Raw genomic sequence first — 19,758 nt, 5'->3', positions numbered from 1 at the left:
TGTGTCCCAGGAGGGGAATTCAGGTATCAGAGAGTCCGAAAGGCAGAGGCAGGCAACTCTGGACTAGGGATGTTGCCCTCTATGAATTTTAATCCATGCTTCATGGACCCATGTGCTGATTGCGGTGCAGTTACCCTTCCCGTTGTGTGTTCTTTTGAACTTTGCTGCACGGTACTCAAGCTGTACCGTATAGTTAAAGCCATGGTTTTCCCAGTAGTAATGTATGGAAGTGAGAGCTGGACCATAAAGAAGGCTGATCGCCAAAGAATTGATGCTTTTGAATTATGGTGCTGGAGGAGACTCTTGAGAGTCCCATGGACTGCAAGAAGATCAAACCTCTCCATTCTGAAGGAAATCTGCCCTGAGTGCTCACTGGAAGGACAGATCCTGAAGCTGAGGCTCCAATACTTTGGCCACCTCATGAGAAGAGAAGACTCCCTGGAAAAGACCCTGGTGTTGGGAAAGATGGAGGGTACAAGAAGAAGAGGACGACAGAGGACGAGATGGTTGGACAATGTTCTCGAAACTACCAACATGAATTTGACGAAACTGCGGGAGGCAGTGGAAGGCAGGAGTGCCTGGCATGCTCTGGTCCATGGGGTCACAAAGAGTCGGACACGACTAAACAACTAAACAACTCAAGCTGTGCCAAAATGCATTCATTGCGTCCGTCGAAATCACTTTTTGAACACTGGAAAGCTGCCTTTTGCAGAGTCAGACCAGTTAGCTTTTCCACTGCCTGGCAGTGGCTCTCCAAGGTCTCGGACAGAGAAAGAGGGCTTACCCTGGAGTCTTTTAAATTGGAGGTGCCATCAGGGATGAGCGTGGGGCTTTCTGTGTGCAGAGCAGGTGCTCCACCACTGAGCTGTGGCCCCTTCTGGAGGAAAAAGAGGGTATTAGTATTAGTGGGCCCATTGGGCAAAAGATTCCTGCATTGTAGGCATAGGACTAGACGATCCTTGCGGTCCTTTCCAACTCTACAATTCTGTTCCTTGGAGGCTGTACCAATAGCACAGCTCTATGATTGAGCCCTATGATTGTTCCAAACCTCTGTAAGGCAGTTGCTTATAAGTGTGATGAGTAGCACTAGCATCGGATACAACCCAGAGGGGCAAATGTGTTAAATATACCTGCTTCTGTTAGTTGATAAATGATTAAAAAAAATAATAATATTGAGCTTTTACCGTAATACGATAAAATTAGAGCTGCGAAAGTTAGAAGAAAAAGAACTGTTAGCAATCTAACACGATCTGTCTCTTTATTTCTTCTTGATTTTTGGAAACAAGATAATACCAAGTGTAAGTGCAAGTTCTGCAGAAATCCTGGAGAGGCTGGCATCGCATGACTCCTGCTTTTTGGAAGGAAAAAAAATAGAATAAAATTCCGCTTTAGTGATATCCAGCTCCCTAAAAGATAGTCAAGGTTGTGCGGGGGCAGGATCTTGGGGCGGGGGCAGGATCTGTTCTTCAGCAAACAGCTTTAAGGCTGTTTGGGGATTAGGAGTTCACAGGCCATGTGCACCAAGGGGGGATTCTCTCTAGCAATCTCTCTCCCTTCCTCCAGCAACCTTTCCTATACTGGATGCAGCTTTGATACAGAGGTGATAGCAGCCCCTGCCAAGTGCAAGGAGGTTCGTTCTTCCTTCCTTTACGGTTGCCTTAAGAGGATTTCTCTCAAATCCTCCCCATAGAGCTTAGCGCTGCTGCTGCCGCCGCCGCCTCTCTTTCTTAATGGGGGTTGGGAAGCCGAGGGCACGAGAAACACCTTTGCTGCAAGTTGTGAGCCGTCTTTTCATGGACAGGAAGGGAAGATGAGGACTAGGTGCTGGGTTAGATGGGACATTGGGCTGATCCCGCAGGCCTGCTATTTATTTTCTTAAACCACAGACCTTATCGTTTGCCAGTAGTTGCCTCCTAACCTCAGCTCGGTCATATTCTTTGACATTTATTTATTTATAAGGTTTCCTCACCTGTCTTTCGCCAGAAAGTCCCGGGACAGGTTGCAGTAGATTTATATCCACAGGCAAAATAATTAGTTATGAAACACAATAAAACTATCCCAAAATGGGACCAGAAAACACTTTTTATGGTACATTACAACAGCCTCATGGATGCTATTAGCCCAGGGATGGAAAGAAGAAAGAGTCCCTACCAGGGAGGAATGGCCAACTAAGCTGATGGACTATGCAGAAATGGCAGAACTGACTGGAAGGCTCAGGAACCAAGAGGACAAAAACTTCAAAAAAGAATGGGAAAAAATTATAATCTATTATTTAGGAGACCATTGCAAGCAGATTTTAATCTGCTCGCAATGTAACAAATATTATGGACCATATGGATTGATATAGAATAGCATGGGTAGGCAAACTAAGGCCTGGGGGCCGGATCCAGCCAAATCGCCTTCTAAATCCGGCCCACGGATGGTCCTGGGATCAGCGTGTTTTTACATGAGTAGAATGTGTCCTTTTATTTAAAATGCATCTCTGGGTTATGTGTGGGGCATAGGAATTTGTTCATTCCCCCCTCCCCCAAAAAATATAGTCCAGCCCCCCACAAGGTCTGAGGGGCAGTGGACCAGCCCCCTGCTGAAAAGGTTTGCTGACCCCTGGAATATAAAATAATACACAGTTGTAAATGCTGACAATAGGCTCCATCGAGGGTGTGGGGGGAAGGCATTTGGATTGTTATAGTTTTATATTTCTTTAAAAAATGATTTCATTAAAAAATCCCATTCCAAAATGGAGCAGATATCCCTTTCTCTCTCTCTCTTTCTGTACACTTAGAACCTCAGATATATAAGCTAATTGCCAAATGGCACCTTAAACCTGTGTTACTGTCACTACAATGGACTGTCTACGCGCCATTTTCAAATGGTAAAAATTATTAGTATTAATTTCATTTTTATACTGCTTACAGCCAGTCACAATTTGCAGGGATAACCTACCTTGCGTTTTGGCACAGGGCTATATTGAAGAGTTTGTTTCCAAGCTCAGGCGGAAGGGGCTCCCCTTGCGCTGCTCATAAGTTGGTCCTCCTGACAGCGCTTAATCCTTCTTTCAGGACCAAAGCAGCCGTCACGCTGAAGCGCCACAGGTAGCCTCGTTCTGGACGGACCCTTCTGGCACTTGACCATTTTGCAGGTGAGTCTCCCGCTCCCCGCATCCAGCAAAAGGGAAGAGTGAGGTGCAACGGGGGACCCGGGATCGCTGGGAGCCTCTGCTAAGGTGGAAAGCATGGGTGCATCCTTCCCATCTGTGCCATGGGGTGGGCAATGTATTTGTGCATGTGTTTGGTTTGATTTAACGTGTGTGCTGCTTTTCCAACAACACTAAAACACCTGCTAAAAGCTTCTATTCCTCCAGGCCTACACAGGCAATGAAGACTACATCCTTCCGGTACTTAACTCCAGTAGAATTGGCTAAAAATTACAAATTAAAATCGAACACCTGTTGGAGATGTAAAAAAGAAACAGGAACAATGTTTCACATGTGGTGGGAATGCCGACCTATTAAACAATTCTGGAATGAAATCTATGAAGAACTCAAAAAGATGTTTAAAATATCCTTTAGTAAAAAACCGGAGGCATTCCTTTTAGGTTTAATTACAAATGATATCCCTGAAAATCAAAGGAAAGTATTCCTTTATGCAACAACAGCTGCCAGGATGCTTATAGCTAAAAACTGGAAAGGCAGAAAAATTCCATCAGCGAAAGATTGGCAAATTAAATTTTGTGAATACATAAATCTGGCAAGACTCACAGCTTACATAAGGGGACAATCGGACCAGAAATTATTAAAAGAATGGGGTTGTGCTAAAGAGTATATGAAAAAACATTGTTCTGGAGTTAGTATATTGGTATGTAATGAATGATGCTTTACAGGGTTAAAGAATAAGAAAAATGGTGTAAAAAAGCACAAAGATGGAAGTAATCTAATTAGACACAACAATACAGTAAGAGTAAATTTTTTGAGGTCTTACAACAAAGGAAGGAAGTCCATTTGTGTTTATGTACGTAATGATATGGTTTTGTTCTGTAGATGTGTGCTTTTTTGTTTTTGTTTAGTTTAGCTTTGTTTCCTTTGCTTTTTTTTTCTTTTCTTTTCCTTTTCTGGTTTTTTTCTATATGTTCCCGGGATCTTTGAATGTATAGTATTATTTTGGATTCAATGTTTGTAATTTTTGTTATGACTCTGCATTGAAAATAAAAAAAATAATTAAAAAAAGAAGAATACATCCTTCCACAATGGTTAATTGATTTTTTAAAACTATTTTAAGGTTTTATTGTATGATTTTATATTTTTATTACCGCAAACCGCTTTAATATAGAAATATTTATATCAACAACTTTGAGCACAACAGTTAAAAATTAGCCAACGACATTGCCGTCGATGTCATCCTATCAAAAAACGGAATAATATGTAAGTAAAGCGGAAATAAGCCATCCAGCGAGCGATTAATGCAGCTCATGCAAACGCCTAAGAATTCAAAAACAATTGAAAATAGATGGCGCCTGTTTCTCATGCCTCAGTATTACTGCGGTGATTGTATTGGAGAAGCGGAAGAAAATAGGTTGCATCCTCCCTCAAACCTGAAACAGATCACATCCTCCGAGTCTCATTTAAAATAGCTTCCTTCCACTTCCTTCACTCCTCCACTACCAGTCTGAGTGGAGGGACAGGGGACCCATAATATTTTGCTTGACTCTTCTTGTTGGTTGCTTTGATGCAACAACATCTGACACTTGGCAAGGAGAGCATTTCAAATTCTGAGGCATTCTCTACAAGCAAAAAAAAAAATTTTTGCCTGATGCACCACAAATGGGGCAGCGCAACTCAAAAAATCCCACTTTTCTCTGGTCGTCTACCTGAATTCAAACAGTGGTGTTGGTAGTGAGATATAAGGGGGAGCCTTGGGCTAATGAGTTTATTGTTCAGGCATGGCTCATTTGGTATTGAGAAGTCCAAGAACATCGGATAATAATACATGGTTGATCTAAGGTGAGCGATGCACTTAGAGCAACCTCCGCACAATCTTGGGCTCATCCAGATGTTTTGGGCTACATTTCTCATCAGCCCCAGCCAGCAAACACCTGGAGGGACGAGGTTATTAGGAGGCTGACTTAAGTGATGTGGTCGCTTTTTATAAAGGAGTCACAATAGCTTTGCCAACTCCTGACCTAACTTTCTCTCTCTCTCTTTCGTCACTCCAACAGTGGAATACCGGAAACGCGCAAATCTGGGTTTGAAGCTATGAGCTCGGTAGCAGTGTTAACACCCGAAAGCTTTGCTGAGCACCGCAGCGGGCTGAGGGATGAAGAAACACGAGGTGAGATGGGCAGGAATCTTTTCGTGTGGGTGTGTTGTGAGGCTGCTGCTCACGCAATGAATGAGATGCGTGTTTGATGATGGATAGGGCTAGAGTGGAATCCATTGGCGGAACTAATAAACCAACACACTTTGGAAAGGTAAATATTCAGACACCGGTTGAAGAAACTTTCACTCTTCCTGGGACGCTTTTGTTACTGGCCCTAAAGTTGTCATTCGGAAGGGAGACTCTAGGCTCAAGTTGCTCTATTGAAGCTTGTCAAAAGTTCAGTTCTATCTTCTATGTATTGAATCAAAATAATGGCTTCTTATCCCACTACAAGTGCCTTATTGGCTAACCAATGGCAGGGTGCTTTGTGCTATCAGCAACATTGGCTTGTAAACAGCCGTCTGCACTTATTTTACATAATATATTTCAAGCTTGTGGCATGATGGTCACAATCCACTTTGCATTTCATTCCCCTGTGGACCTCGCTGCTTAATTTTTGTTTTACTCTACACCACTGTGTGCATTTACTCCTGCCAACTGAGGTTTATACTTCACTTGCAGGCATTGCTCGGGAATTCTAATAAACCAAAAAAATCAGTTTTGAAAGGTTCCATCTGCCTTATTGATTAAAAGTGCTGTACGATTGCATCCAAGCATAGATGAAAATCTGCTCATTGATCTCAGGAATCATTTCTCAAGGTTTGGTGTCCAAATGCATCACAGAAACCCCCCTCCCTGCCCCCACAAAAACCAGAGAGCATCCAAAATGAACCCCAAAACAAACCTGTATCTCAAGATGCTGTGAAAATGAACCTTTTATTTTCAAAGCATCCCAATGCTGCCTTTGGGGGCGTCACATGGAGAAAACAGCCTTAGGAGATAATATCTGTTAGATATTCTCTCCCATTTGCCAATTCATGTGAACAGGAGATACATCTGGCAAGATCTCTGCAGGCTGTTCTTCAATTTGACCCCTGAAGAAGCGCCTTTAGGCAATAAGTGGCTGAAACGACATTGGGCTGTTTTGAAAATAACATCCTCATTTTCACAGCATCTTGAGATACTGCCTCTTTTGTTGCTGGGTTCAAATGCACAGTGAACAGACAACTTTCCAAAATATAGAGTAGATGCATCTGATTAAGTGGTCTCTAGTCCACGAAGTAATTTGATCAGAAGCCTGGGTGTGTCTTCTCTGTTGCCTGCACAATCCCTTCTCTACACCAGGATTCCTCCCCACCCTCGTGTGTGATCTTGCTGTCTCTTTCTATGTTTGTCTGCTGGGCAGGTGGTGTCCCAGAGGATGAGGCCTACATCCCCACTTACTTGGAAGCCTTTCCGCCACTCCCAGAAAAGGGAGCCCCCGGGGAAAAGTCCAGTGAGCTTACGGGAGTATGGAACAAAATCCGGCCTATCAAATCCTCTGTCATCACCCAGGTGAGTGTGCAGAGGCAGGGCACAGGGAGTTCCACTTCTGCTGCTGGCGTGTCTTCGCAGAATACCTTGTGTGTGTGTGGTGTGTGTGCAAGGGAGAGAGAGAGGCTTCCCTATGGGGGATGTTAATTGTGAAGTGTTTATCTCATTGCTGGATGCGTAGCCAAAATAATCGGCAGACCTAGAAAGATGGTTTTGAACTTGGAAGCAGTAGAGCTGAACTGACTACTTGTGTTGCCTCGCTCAAAACCAGTGTCTTGGATGTATGCTAGGCAAAGGATTGGCAGCGACTGTGCGAAAAAGCCTCTATGCATCCTTCTCTTATTAGGAGAGCATTGTCGTGGTTGTTCTGTCTCGCCTCCAGTATCCGAGGCCTCTGGGTACCAGTTCAGAGAGGATGAGCAAGAGAGTGCTGTTGTGCTCCTATCCTGCTTGATAGCTCAGTTGATAGAGCATGAGACACTTAATCTCAGGGTCGTGGGTTTGAGCCCCAGTTAGGCAAAAGGATTCCTGCATTGCCGCGGGTTGGACTAGATGACCCTGATGGTCCCTTCCAACTCATGATAGCTCCTTGTAGGTTTCCCAGTAGCAATTGGTAGGCTGCTGCAATAACGAGAATGCAGGACCAGATGGGCCTTTTGGTGTCCCAGCAAAGGAAGAATGGATACAAAAACTTACGGAATATGCAGAAATGGCGAAACTTTACTGGAAGAATAAGGAACCAAGATAACATTCTTTTATTATAAAATAAGGGAAACTGTTTATTGAATATTTACAGATAAATTGTAAACAGATAAGAACATTGGCAGGATTATTGTAATAACCTGCAGCTGCATAAGAGTATTTAAAGAAGATGAGTAAATGAGCAAATCAAGTTAATTTGGATCTGCAGAAGATATTAAAAATTTAAGGAACCGCAGAAAGAGGGGAAAGGAAGTCAAGCTTTGAAATGTCAAAATGATGGTAAAATTAGTGAAATGTACAAACTTGAAAAGTATATTTTTTAAAAACTCTCATTCGTCCAGTTAAGTAGATTGAAAATGGAGGCAGAGGCAAGCAGGAGAAACTGCTCCATGCTGCACTTAAATTAATGTGTGGAACCCTCCATGGTTGGCTTTGAAAGCAGATTGTGCATATTTATCTATTGCCTTTATATCTCACTTCTCTGTGGAGCTCAAAGTGGATGGTGTGGTTCTCCTGCTGCCCCTCGTTTTAATCCCCACAACCACCCTGTGAGGTGGGATAGGCTGAGAGGGAGTGACTGGCCCAACGTCACCCAGTGAGCTTCACAGCCAAGCGGGGATTTGAACCCTGGTCTCCCAGGTTCTAGTCCAGCACTCTTAACCACTGCACCACACTCGCTCTCATGCAAGATAGATGTTTGCAAATAGCCATTGGCGGGCTGAGAGCTAAACAGAACCTCCCATGTTCTGAGGCACTGTGCCATGCCATGTGCAGGAGGACAACAGGGACATAGCTGCTGCATTTGTGCCTAGTCTGTGGGCTTATTACCAGGAAATGCCTGGTGGGCACAGAGGGAAGTGGGATTCTTTCCTGGATGAGCCTTTTGGTTTGGTCCAGCATGAACTGCTTTTGCATTTGGAAACAGACATTTTGTGGCATGTAGACACGGCCCCTGAGGTCTTCCTTCCTCGGCAGGTGTTTCACGTCCCCCTGGAAGAGCGACGCTACAAGGACAACAGCCAGTTCGGAGAAGGTGACGAGGCCAAGGTGTGCGTGGACATCATGCAGAAGACCGGGGCTCATATTGAGCTCTCCTTGGCCAAGGACCAGGGCCTGTCCATCATGGTAACCGGCAAACTGGACTCCGTCATGAAAGCTCGGAAGGAAATAGTCGCTCGGCTTCAGACCCAGGTGCGTGCAAAGCCCTTCCACCCCAAAGTGTGTCGCCCTCTACCCCAGCACCTCTCGCTTTCCTGCAAGCAGCTATTATTCTGCGAACTGCCCTGAGGTCTTTTGATGAAGGGTGGGATATAAATGTAAAAAATGAGTAAGGCAGCTCCCTGTGTTTCTGTATCAAGCAGCCCTTGTTAAAACTGCATTTGGAAAACCCAACAACGCCGCTGTCCCCTCCCCTTTCCATAGGCTTCAGCTACTGTCACAATCCCCAAGGAACACCATCGCTTTGTGATCGGCAAGAACGGCGAGAAACTACAGGAGCTCGAGCTGAAGACGGCCACCAAGATCAACATCCCGCGGCCCGAGGACCCCAGCAACCAGATCAAGATCACGGGCACCAAAGAAGGCATCGAGAAGGCGCGGCACGAGATCTTGCTCATTTCGGCAGAGCAGGTGAGCCGGGGAGAGTCGCGACTCCCAACCCTTTATCTCCAAAGATGGAAGGCAACGGGAATGGGAAGCAGTTGTGCAAGAGACTTCTTGCAGCCAGCCTTATGGCTTCTCTTCGTTTTAAAACCAGCGAGCAGGTTTTTGCAGTGGACTCTGGCATGCTGCATTCCACGGCCAGGACAAGACACCCAACCGAAGGTCTGGAATTTTTGCGGCTCTAGGCAAAACATGGAGGGGTTTCATGAAGTGCACAATATGGTGCAGCCAGGTTTTATTGCTAAATCTGGGATACCAGCTTCAATGGGGTATTTTGGGAAGGCTGGGAAGGGGTTCTTGCCATGATGGCTATCTTTCCCCTTGGCTGTCAGAGACAGTTTGCCTCAGAGGTACCCATTCCTGATGATTGCAAGCTGGAAGAGTGTTGTTGCGTTCTGTCCTGCTTGCAAGCTTCCCATAGGTTGACCACTGTGACAACCAGGATGCGGAGCTATTTGCGTTTATTTTTGTGGGAATGTTGAGGAAAGTAGGAGAGCATATATTGATTAAATATTATCCCTCCTCACTCACGCTAGTGAGCAAGCAGCAGAGCACATTCCTGTGCACATTGCTCGAAGCTAGTTGATGGATTCGTTAGAATCATTTAAGCCAAGCAATCCAGTCTGGCTTGTCCAGTCTATCTTGTTCCTGGTAAGTTTTCCCTTTTATTTCTCTCTGGAATAATAACACGGCAGTCTTGATTAAAAATAAAGTTTACTTTAGTCCACAGTAGTATTTTGAAGACAGGCTTTATCTTGTGGTTACAGTTACATTTGCAGAGAAAAGAAGTCTGAGCTTGGCCTCAGACTTTCTACCTTGTGGCTTCCATCCTCTGTAAGAAAAGAGCAAAAGAGGAAGATGGCTGCGTGACCAGCCCTTTTATAGACTCTGCTAGGGTCATACCCATCTATCTGGTCACACATAGGGGGAGGATGCTTCAGACAGGTGTGACAGGAAGTCCTCCTGGCTGGAGTAACATCCCCCTGTGTGTCCACTCTGGGCAACAGGAAGTGTTGCAGTTGACTGCTTCAGTGATGATACATCCCACAGTTTTCAGGTTGATATACAATAGCATTTATTCAGAACTCCTAAGTAGAATAGATTAGCTTTTCGTGTTATCCAGCCAAGGCTGCTCTTCAGGCTCTGTGTATTGGCCTTGACTGCATTTTATGGACAGGAGCTTCTGTATCCCAGCTCCCTTCTTCAAAAGGAAGCTCATAGCGGGGGAAATAAATCAGTCTTGGGTGATTGACAGGAAGGGGAAAGCATACGGTGAGCAATTCGCCTCCCTGCTTTTTCCAGGAGAGGGGCTGAATAGTGCAGAACTGAGACTTGATCCACAGAATGCCTTAAACTTATGAGACTTGATCCACAGGTTTTGGCTATACCAGGCCAGGGCAGCCTGCGATCCAGCAGAGGTTGCTCCTCTTCAGGTGGGTCAGCAGGTTTCCCCTTCTGTTCCAGGATAAGCGGGCCGTGGAGCGCTTGAACCTGGAGAAGGCCTTCCACCCTTTCATTGCTGGAGCCTTCAACAAGGTGGTCCAGGAGATCATGCAGGAGACCGGGGCTCGCATCAACATCCCGCCGCCCAGCGTCAACAAAGACGAGATCATCATCACCGGCGAGAAGGAGCCGGTGGCCCAGGCTCTCCTGCGCATCCGCAAGATCTATGAGGATAAGGTGGGTGGGTTTGCCTGTCCCAAGAGGCGGCATTAACGGCACCAAAGCTGTAGAGAGCTCTGTCACTTAGCATTTTAGCTGGCAGTTTCTGTAAGAAAGGGAGTGTCAGCTACATCAAGCTGCCCCTTTGAGTGCAGGTGGTCCCGGCGGTGCCTGGGGCGGATGGGAATGACAGGCCAAGACAAAAACCTGCCCTAAAGAAATCAGTGGCCACTTCTACATGCACTTCCTGCATGAAATGGGTGGATTTGGGACCGCCACCTTGCTGAAATTTGCAAAGGAGCAGCAGAAAAAAGAAACATTGATTTATTTTTTTTTGAGAACGTGCATGTGTGTTGCAGCGGAAATCCTCTTAAAAGCCTTTCCTCCCTGTTGACTGGAGGGAATGCAGCTTCGAAAATGGCGCTTACAAGGTGCAGGAGAAAAATCTTCCCCCTCGTTAATCAGGGACACCAGAATGCTTATAACTTCCTGTGAGCCATTTAGCAGGACAAAGTAGGGATGGGGAGCCCATGATAATAATAATAATAATTTTATTATTTTTATCCCTCCTATCTGGCTGGGTTTCCCCAGCTACTCTGGGCAGCTCCCAACAGAATATTAAAAACACCAAACATTAAAAACTTCCTTAAACAGGGCTGCTTTCAGATGTCTTCTGAAAGTCAGATAGTTGTTTATTTCCTTGACATCTGATGGGAGGGCATTCCATAGGGCGGGCGCCACTACCGAGAAGGCCCTCTGCCTGGTTCCCTGTAACCTCACTTCTTGCAGTGAGGGAACTGCCAGAAGGCCCTTGGTGCTGGACCTCAAGTGTCCAGGCTGAACGATGGGGGTGAAGGTGCTCCATGATCCTTCTGATGTTTCTGGGCTGCAGCGCCCATCATCCCTGGCCCATGGTCCATGTTGGGTGGCACTGATTGGTGCTGGAGTCTGCACACAGCACCTGCAGGGCCGCCGTCACCACCCCATTTGCGGGATTAATGCCTCAGCCCTTAATTTTACCCTATTCCTGAGAGCAGTGCGGTCAGCTGCCCCAACTTGGTTTGGCTGGATGAGCGGGGAAGGTTTCGTAATAGCTGCTTTCCTCTGGCCTTGCTGGGAGGTTTTTGGCGCCTTTGCCTGTTTCCGTGCTGTGAAGCAGCTGCCACTCCCTCTCTCTCAGAAGCGCAAGACGACCACGATCTCGGTGGAGGTGAAGAAGTCCCAGCACAAGTACATCATCGGCCCCAAAGGCAACACCCTGCAGGAGATCCTGGAAGCCACCGGAGTCTCGGTAGAGATGCCGCCCCTGGAAAGCAGCTCGGAAACAATCATCCTCCGAGGGGAGCCCGACAAGCTGGGTCCCGCTCTGACTCAGGTCTATGCCAAGGTAAAGGGCTCTGAGCATCTGTGTTGGACCGCCTGGTCCTCTTTATGCGCAGTTTAGACCGTGTGGGCCACCTGAACACCAAGGGGGGATTGACTGCACCACTAAGGATAATCAAGAAGGTGCATCTGTAGTGGCTTGGCAGTTTTATTGCTGTTGCAAAAAAAAAAAAAAAGCCTTTACCATTTCTTTTAAAGCAAGTTTATGTAATCGGATTTTTTTGTTTTGTTCCTTGCAACCATGTAGGTCTTAAAAAGCACCTAGTGGGAATTGTCTTACGCAACTGTGGAGAGTAATCTTCTCATAGGAGGCTCTTTGCTCTCCCCCCCCCCCCCCCCGTCCATGTCCAAAATTAGCTTTTTCTTAGCGGAGGAAAAGAAAAATAATGGTGCCGTTCAAGAGGCTGCACCTGGTCTCTTTTATCACAGGTTTTAGACCTGTGTTGGGATTTATTTACAGTCGTACCTTGGTTTTCGAACAGCTTAGTTTTCGAACATTTTGGCTCCTGAACACCGCAAACCCGGAAGTGAGTGTTCCAGTTTGCAAACAATTTTTGGAAGCCGAACATCCGACACGGCTTCCGATTAGCTACAGGAGCTTTCTGCAGCCCATCGGAAGCTGCGCCTTGGTTTCTGAATGCTTTGGAAGATCGAATGGACTTCCGGAACGGATTCTGTTCGAGCACCAAGGTATGACTGTATTTAGTATTTATTCAGTTTTTATACAGCCCTTTATCCAAAGATCCCAGGGTGGTGTACAACATTAAAAACACGTTTTATGGAGCATGGATAAAAACATAATAAAAAGCATAATAACAGTCATAATAATAACAAAATAATCTTAATAACAGTCCCCCACCCACCCACCCACTCACAGCTTTAACAGGCCATAGATTATTTAATGGCCAAAGGCCTGGTTAAAGAGGAAAGTTTTTGCCAGGCACCCAAAGATGGCGCCAGGCAAGTCTCTCCGGGAAGATCATTCTACAATTGGAGAGCCATCACAGAAAAGGCCCATTCTCATGTTACCACCCTTCAAACCTCTTGGGGGTGTTTGTGTGTGTACATAAAGAAGGGCCTCAGATGACAAGCACAGGGTCCGGGTTGGTTTGTATGGGGAGAGACAGTCCTTTCTGTGCTGAGTATTATTACATTTATATACCACTTTTTTCTTCCAAGTAGCTCAAGGTGGTGTACATAGTTCCCCTCCCCATCTCATCCTCACAACAACCCTGTGAGGTAGGTTAGGCCAAGAGATGGCAACTGGCCCAAGGTCACCCAGTGAGCTTCGCTGCTCAATGGGGATTTGAACCCTATTCTCCCGGGGATGCTAAGTACAGTGGTACCTCGGGTTACATACGCTTCAGGTTACATACACTTCAGGTTACAGACTCCGCTAACCCAGAAATAGTGCTTCAGGTTAAGAACTTTGCTTCAGGATGAGAACAGAAATCGTGCTGCGGCGGCAGCAAGAGGCCCCATTAGCTAAAGTGGTGCTTCAGGTTAAGAACAGTTTCAGGTTAAGAACAGACCTCTGGAACAAATTAAGTACTTAACACGAGGTACCACTGTATTGCGACTTGAGATGGATGTTTGAAACGGTACTGTGGCGGCACCTAGAGACAGAACGCAGTCATTGCCGCGCTAGAACAGCTGAAATCTGGAGAGGCTATGTGTTTAAAAGGGGGAGAAAAAAACCTAGCATGCCAACCTGGTCTCAAGGGAAACTGTGATTTGACCACAAAACTCCCTCTTCTCTCACCCCACCAGGCGAAGAGTGTGATGGTAGCTGAAGTAACCGCCCCAGCCTGGTTACATCGTTTTATAATTGGAAAGAAAGGACAGAACATTGGCAGGATCACCCAGCAGCTTCCGAAGGCAAGTATTGCTTATGCAAGAGACTGGGCTAATCGGAGTGAAACCGCATGTCTTTTCGCCATGCTTCCATTTTGATACGCAACATATGATCCCTGTAGCCCGAAGAAGAGCTGGGTGTGATACCCAAGCAGCAAGACGTGGGCTAGTTTGGGCTGCTAGGAGGCTTGGTTTGGGTGTTCTGATGTGCCTATTTGTCGGATAGAAGGGGCAGCTAGCAAACGAACCTGCAAGTTACTAGTCCACAAGTTTTTACTACATGTCCCACCCATTAGACCAGGGCCAGTCATCTGTGGTGTACTGCTGGCCTCAAGGAGCAAGACTTAAGACTATAAGGAGAATCCTGCTGTATCAAGCCAAAGCCCTACTTAGTCCATCACCCTGTTACTCGCAGGATTCAACCACACATCTCTGGGAAGCCCACAAGCAGGTTGCTCTTCCCCATGGGCTTCTCCAGCAGCAGCTAACTCAGAGGCTGTTTCTAATACTAAAGGTAGTATGTAGCCATCACAGCTAGTAGCTTTTGCTAGTCTTTCATGGGGGATATTCTTCTAATCCCCTTTTTCAAGCTGTCGAAGTCAGTGGCCGCCCCTGCATTGTGTACCACCAGATTGCATAGTTCAACTACATGTTGTGTGAAGACGTTCTTCCTTTTGCCCATCCTTTTGCCTATTCAGCTTGTATTTTAGCATCGTGAGGTGGTCACCTGGAGGCAATGACTACTCGCCGCAGGAGAGTGGCAGTTTGCCAACCCACCTTAGGCACGCAGGACATAAGAGATGCCTTTGGGGGTTTATAACAACACAACAAGATGGAAGAAGTAAATTATTGAGATCACACATGAGTGAAGGAGAGGGGGGTATATGGGAACCTATAATATCATTTATAATATAATTTGTTAAGTGCATTGTATTTACATATAGCAAAGGGAAGCCTAGAGCAGTTAGATATATTTTAATTTAGATAATCTATGTAATAGGATTATGTTAGAAAATGAATCTGGAGTTTGAATTTGATGTTTGCAATTTTTTTTGGTTTTGAAATAAAAAAAAATTAAAACTTTTTTTAAAAAGATGCCTTTGGGGGGGGATACTTGGGTCATCTTTTTTTCCCCCATCAGGCATATCAGAAGTTTGATTGCTTGTCCCTTTTCAGGTTCACATCGAATTCACGGACGGTGATGAGAAGATCACGCTGGAAGGTCCCACCGAAGAGGTGGAGCTGGCTCAGATGCAGATCCAGGAGATTATTCGGGACCTGGTGAGCCACTGCAGCTTCTTGCTGCAGAGTTGTCTGTTGCTGGCCCAGTCGCAGGAGTACGAACCGAAATCCCACCATCTTGTGAAAAAGTTCACGCTCGCAGGAGCCGCCTAGCCCAGGGTGGGGCTTGGTATATTGAGAGCTAAGATGATGATAATGAAAATGAAAATAATAATTTATACCCCGCCCATCTGGCTGGGTTTCCCCAGCCACTCTGGGCAGCTCCCAACAGAATATTAAAAACACGATAAAACATTGAACATTAAAAACTTCCCTAAACAGTGCTGCCTTCAGGTGTCTTCTAAAAGTCAGACTTAGTTGCTCTCTAAGGTGCTACTATGGGACTCGGTTGGCGCTGTGGGTTAAACCACAGAGCCTAGGACTTGCCAATCAGAAGGTCGGCAGTTCGAATCCTTGCGATGGGGTGAGCTCCCGTTTTTTGGTTGCAGCTCCTGCCAACCTAGCAGTTCAAAAGCACATCAAAGTGCAAGTAGATAAATAGGTACTGCTCCAGCGGGAAGGCAAACGGTGTTTCCGTGCGCTGCTCTGGTTCGCCAGAAGCGTCTTAGTCATGCTAGCTCCCTTGGCCAATAAAGCGAGATGAGTGTCGCAACCCCAGAGTCGGCCACGACTGGACCTAATGGTCAGGGGTCCCTTTACCTTTAAGGTGCTACTGGAAGGATTTTTTTTATTTTGTTTCTAAAGGTCACTTGTTTATTTCCTTGGCATCTGATGGGAGGATGTTCCACAGGGTGGGGGTAAATAAGATGCCCCCCATTAACATATGAGATGGAAACCGAATCTGTTAAGAAGCCTTAGGAATATAATTAATTATAATTTTCTAACTGCCCTTCTCCACAAGGTCCCAAGGTGGGTTCCAACAGTAAAATTATAAAAGCAGATAAAATTCAGGAGAATGCTGAGAGCATCTCCAGAGGGCACAGTAGAATTGCAACAGAACCACTCTGGGCGGCGGCCACGAGGCGAGCTCACCATCTTCTCTTTCCGTCCTGCCCTCCCAAAAATATTCCTTTGCAGCTCGGCCGAATGGACTACACCGAAGTGCTCATCGATCAGCGGTTCCATCGTCACCTGATAGGGAAGAATGGAGCCAACAGTGAGTTCTGGTGTGCCAACGCAAGTGCTGGCAATTTGTCTTGTCTTGGAGAAGTTGCGGTGGGTGGCGGCTATGTGACAATTGAGAATACCTGCCAGGCAATCCTTGCAAAGGTTTGGTGCTGGCCTCTGTGTCTCTGATTCTGCCTGCCTGTCTGTCTCTCTCTCTTCCCTTCTGCGTGCTGCCAGTCAACCGCATCAAGGAACAGCACAAAGTCTCCGTCCGCATCCCGCCCGACAACGAGAAGAGCAACCTGATCCGGATTGAGGGAGACCCGCAAGGGGTTCAGCTGGCCCGCAAGGAGCTGCTGGAGATGGCTGCTCGCATGGTAAGGGGGAGGCCAGCATCTCGGCTGGTACCTTCATCTCTCGCTTAGCCTCCCCAGGCTGGAGTTGGGATGGAAGAAGAAGCAGGAGCCAATCAGGAAGAGGGAAGGGGAGACTGGAAGGGGAAATGCATGGCAGTGGGAGGGGGTGAGGTTGGAGGGGTTACAGGGGTGAATGAGATCTTATTTGGTGGGGGGCGGAGATGGAGGGCTAATAACTCAGAATTTATTCTTTCAATTTGTATCCCGTCCTCCTCCCAAAGGAGCCCAGGCCAGCAAACACATCTATATTTATTTTTACTTTATTTTATTTTGATAATAATTTTAATAGTTTTCAATTACAGTCAAATAACAGCCTCATTATTAACAATGCCAAGTTATAATACAGTTACTAATACCAATCGTTCAGATACCAAATTATATAATTTAGGTGCCACCCTGCCCCCACATGCTAGAATTGTTGGTTTTCTTTATTTCTGCGTTCCAAAATCTTACTAATTTCTATTACATTCCGGTCAAAATAATAATCCTTTATACAACAACTGCAATATTAATAAAATCTATTCATGTTAACACATTACATGATTTATAAAATGACAAGTGAGGCACTCAAACTGTATCCTTGTTCTTCCTGTGTGTGGCAATTATTCTGTCTGTAATGTTTCTTCCTGTCCTTGTAAAATGTTGTTTATATATATATTTTTAAGAGCATTGTAAAAATTGATCTAAAATATACTCTCAGCTTGAAGAGATGCCATGAACAGTGACTTTCAGACATCAAACGCCTGGGTCAACAGGGATGCTTTTAGATTCCTTCTGGGAGTCCCTTAAGGAGGGAGACAGACGCTTCGCATCAGGGAGGGTGTTCCACAGATGTGGAGTTACCACTGAAAAGGCCCTGTTGGTAAATTTCCAGCCAGGCATCACCACCACCAAGCCCGCACTGATGGTCAGTGCTGATTGTCAGCTTCTGCCCAAAGCAGGCAAGATTAGACTAAATTTGACCAGTGATCTGGCTCCGTGCAAACCAGAGCCTCTTAAGTGGAAATATTCTGCCTCTACAGAAGTCAGAGCAGCACATAGCGAGGTGCATTGGTTGGAAAGTTGGGCTTAGGAACCTGGGAGAGCAGGGTTCGAATCTCCACTCGGCCGTGAAGCTCACTAAGATGACCTCAGGCCAGCCACCTCCTCTCAACCTGAACCCTACCTCACAAGGTCATTGGTGGAACGGGGAGGGCGGAGAACCGTGTGTTCCGCCTTGAAGCTCCTTGAAGGAAGGGTGTGATAGAAATGTACTGGATAAAAGAATGGAAAAAATACGACAGATAAAGGAGGTGGGACTCTGGGTGCTCCTTCGGGATCCCCTCCCAGAATCGTTTGCGCAAGGGCAGTGCTTGTAGCAGCCCCATTGAGCAGGAAGGAGTCTCTCTCGGGGCAGATGCAGCAGACTGGTTGTGTGGGCTTCTGTCCTAGGAAAACGAACGCACAAAGGACCTCATAATTGAGCAGCGCTTCCACCGGACCATCATTGGGCAGAAAGGCGAGAAAATCAAGGAGATCCGTGACAAGTTTCCTGAGGTAGGAAAGAAAAATTATCACGTTTATATATATTTTTGTCATGAAAGTCTACTCAATATTGACCCAGAGTAGATTCCAATGTATAGTTAGCAGAGTGAAAACTTAAACACGTTGCAGGATTCCCCAAAAATGGACCAGAGGCAATTAATATTTCATCCAGCAGAGCTTTCCTGCTACTGAAGGCAAATGAACACAATGGTCACAAATCCAATACATTCAGGACTGGCACTGTCCATAAGAAATCCAGCTTATTTATGTATGCCACTACTGCGGCTCGTGTTTTGTTAGCCCAAAAATGGAAAACGAGCAAAGTCCCAACTAAAACTGATGGAATAGCTTGTGGACTTAACATATAGAATAAGAGAACAAGAAGAACATATTGGAAATGTTTATTGAATATATGGAGGGAAATTGTGTTTATTTGATAACTTGGGCAGCATTAAGATAAATTCAACAGTGTATATAAGTTTTGGTGGATGTAATAATGGAATACTGAATGGTTTAGTTTATATAAAATATGCAGGGGTGTATGTTGTGCAATGAACCATGGAAAGAGAAGAATGGAAGTATAAGGATGTTTAAATGAGTATTCAAAATTAAACTGAAAGTTTAATAAAAATTATATACATGAACGAAATACAGTGGAACCTCAGGTTATGGCGGGGATCTGTTCCAGAGGCCCTGCCGCAACCCGAAAATGACGCACATCAAAGCACCGTGTCCGCGCATGCATGAGCAGCGAACCCAGAAGTAACCCGTTCTGGTACTTCCAGGTTTGCTACAGACGTTCGCTGAAGCCAAGGCGGACGCAGAACGAGGTTTGACTGTAGAGAAGTATGGGCACTACCCGATTGAAAGTCAGAGGATGAGGACTCGGCGTCCTTTGTTATAACTCATTGTTGCGCATGGAGAGAGGGAAAGCTGAGTTAAAGACGCAAAGCAACTTGTAGCTGCTGTGATAGCCTTGCCCTGCACGATCTGCAGAGTTGCATAGCAGCTTAGAAGCTCACCTTTTAAACTCTGTCCTCATTTAATCCCTTCCCACAAAAGAAGAGGATTCTAGGTGCCTACCCCTTGACTCTGCGTACTCATAACTGCTCCACCCCTACAGGTTATCATCAACTTCCCAGACCCCTCTCAGAAGAGCGACATTGTGCAGCTACGTGGGCCCAAGAACGAAGTGGAAAAGTGCGCCAAGTATCTCCAGAAAGTCATTGCGGAGCTGGTGAGTCCCACCCGGTTAGGCTTGCAGATGAACAGGGCCGCTGCTTGGCTCCCCCCCCCTTTGCTCAGTGTGACAGAATCCCATCGGGTTTTCCATTAAACAGGGCACCGCCACTGAGAAGGCCCTGTCTCATTCCTTATTGAAATAATAATCCATAATTTAGTTCTTGTGTATTCATTAATTCATACCCATTTCCATATCTTCTGATCTCGTTTCCTATTGCCCACGATTTCCCACCCTAATT

At 45.9% G+C, this 19,758-nt stretch overlaps 1 protein-coding gene across 2 annotated transcripts in view; it reads left to right on the top strand.

The window, feature by feature from the left end:
* Positions 1-19,758, top strand: part of LOC309354924 (vigilin-like) — a 51,639-nt gene that overhangs the window by 17,774 nt on the left and 14,107 nt on the right. For both annotated transcript variants that reach the window (XM_081885221.1, XM_081885222.1), the window contains exons 2-14: positions 3,060-3,139; positions 5,212-5,324; positions 6,598-6,746; positions 8,403-8,618; positions 8,850-9,056; positions 10,554-10,769; positions 11,932-12,138; positions 13,905-14,012; positions 15,165-15,269; positions 16,308-16,386; positions 16,575-16,714; positions 18,185-18,289; positions 19,401-19,514. In XM_081885221.1, coding sequence (XP_081741347.1) covers positions 5,249-5,324; positions 6,598-6,746; positions 8,403-8,618; positions 8,850-9,056; positions 10,554-10,769; positions 11,932-12,138; positions 13,905-14,012; positions 15,165-15,269; positions 16,308-16,386; positions 16,575-16,714; positions 18,185-18,289; positions 19,401-19,514 — 1,722 coding nt within the window. In that variant the 5' untranslated portion in view covers positions 3,060-3,139; positions 5,212-5,248. The remainder of the gene's footprint in view (positions 1-3,059; positions 3,140-5,211; positions 5,325-6,597; positions 6,747-8,402; positions 8,619-8,849; positions 9,057-10,553; positions 10,770-11,931; positions 12,139-13,904; positions 14,013-15,164; positions 15,270-16,307; positions 16,387-16,574; positions 16,715-18,184; positions 18,290-19,400; positions 19,515-19,758) is intronic.

Source organism: Podarcis melisellensis (assembly GCF_964234715.1).
Source record: "Podarcis melisellensis genome assembly, chromosome: 13".
Taxonomy (NCBI): Eukaryota; Metazoa; Chordata; class Lepidosauria; order Squamata; family Lacertidae; genus Podarcis; species Podarcis melisellensis.
The sequence above is the reverse complement of the archived record's forward strand: the minus strand, read 5'-3'. Positions and strand labels throughout refer to the sequence as shown.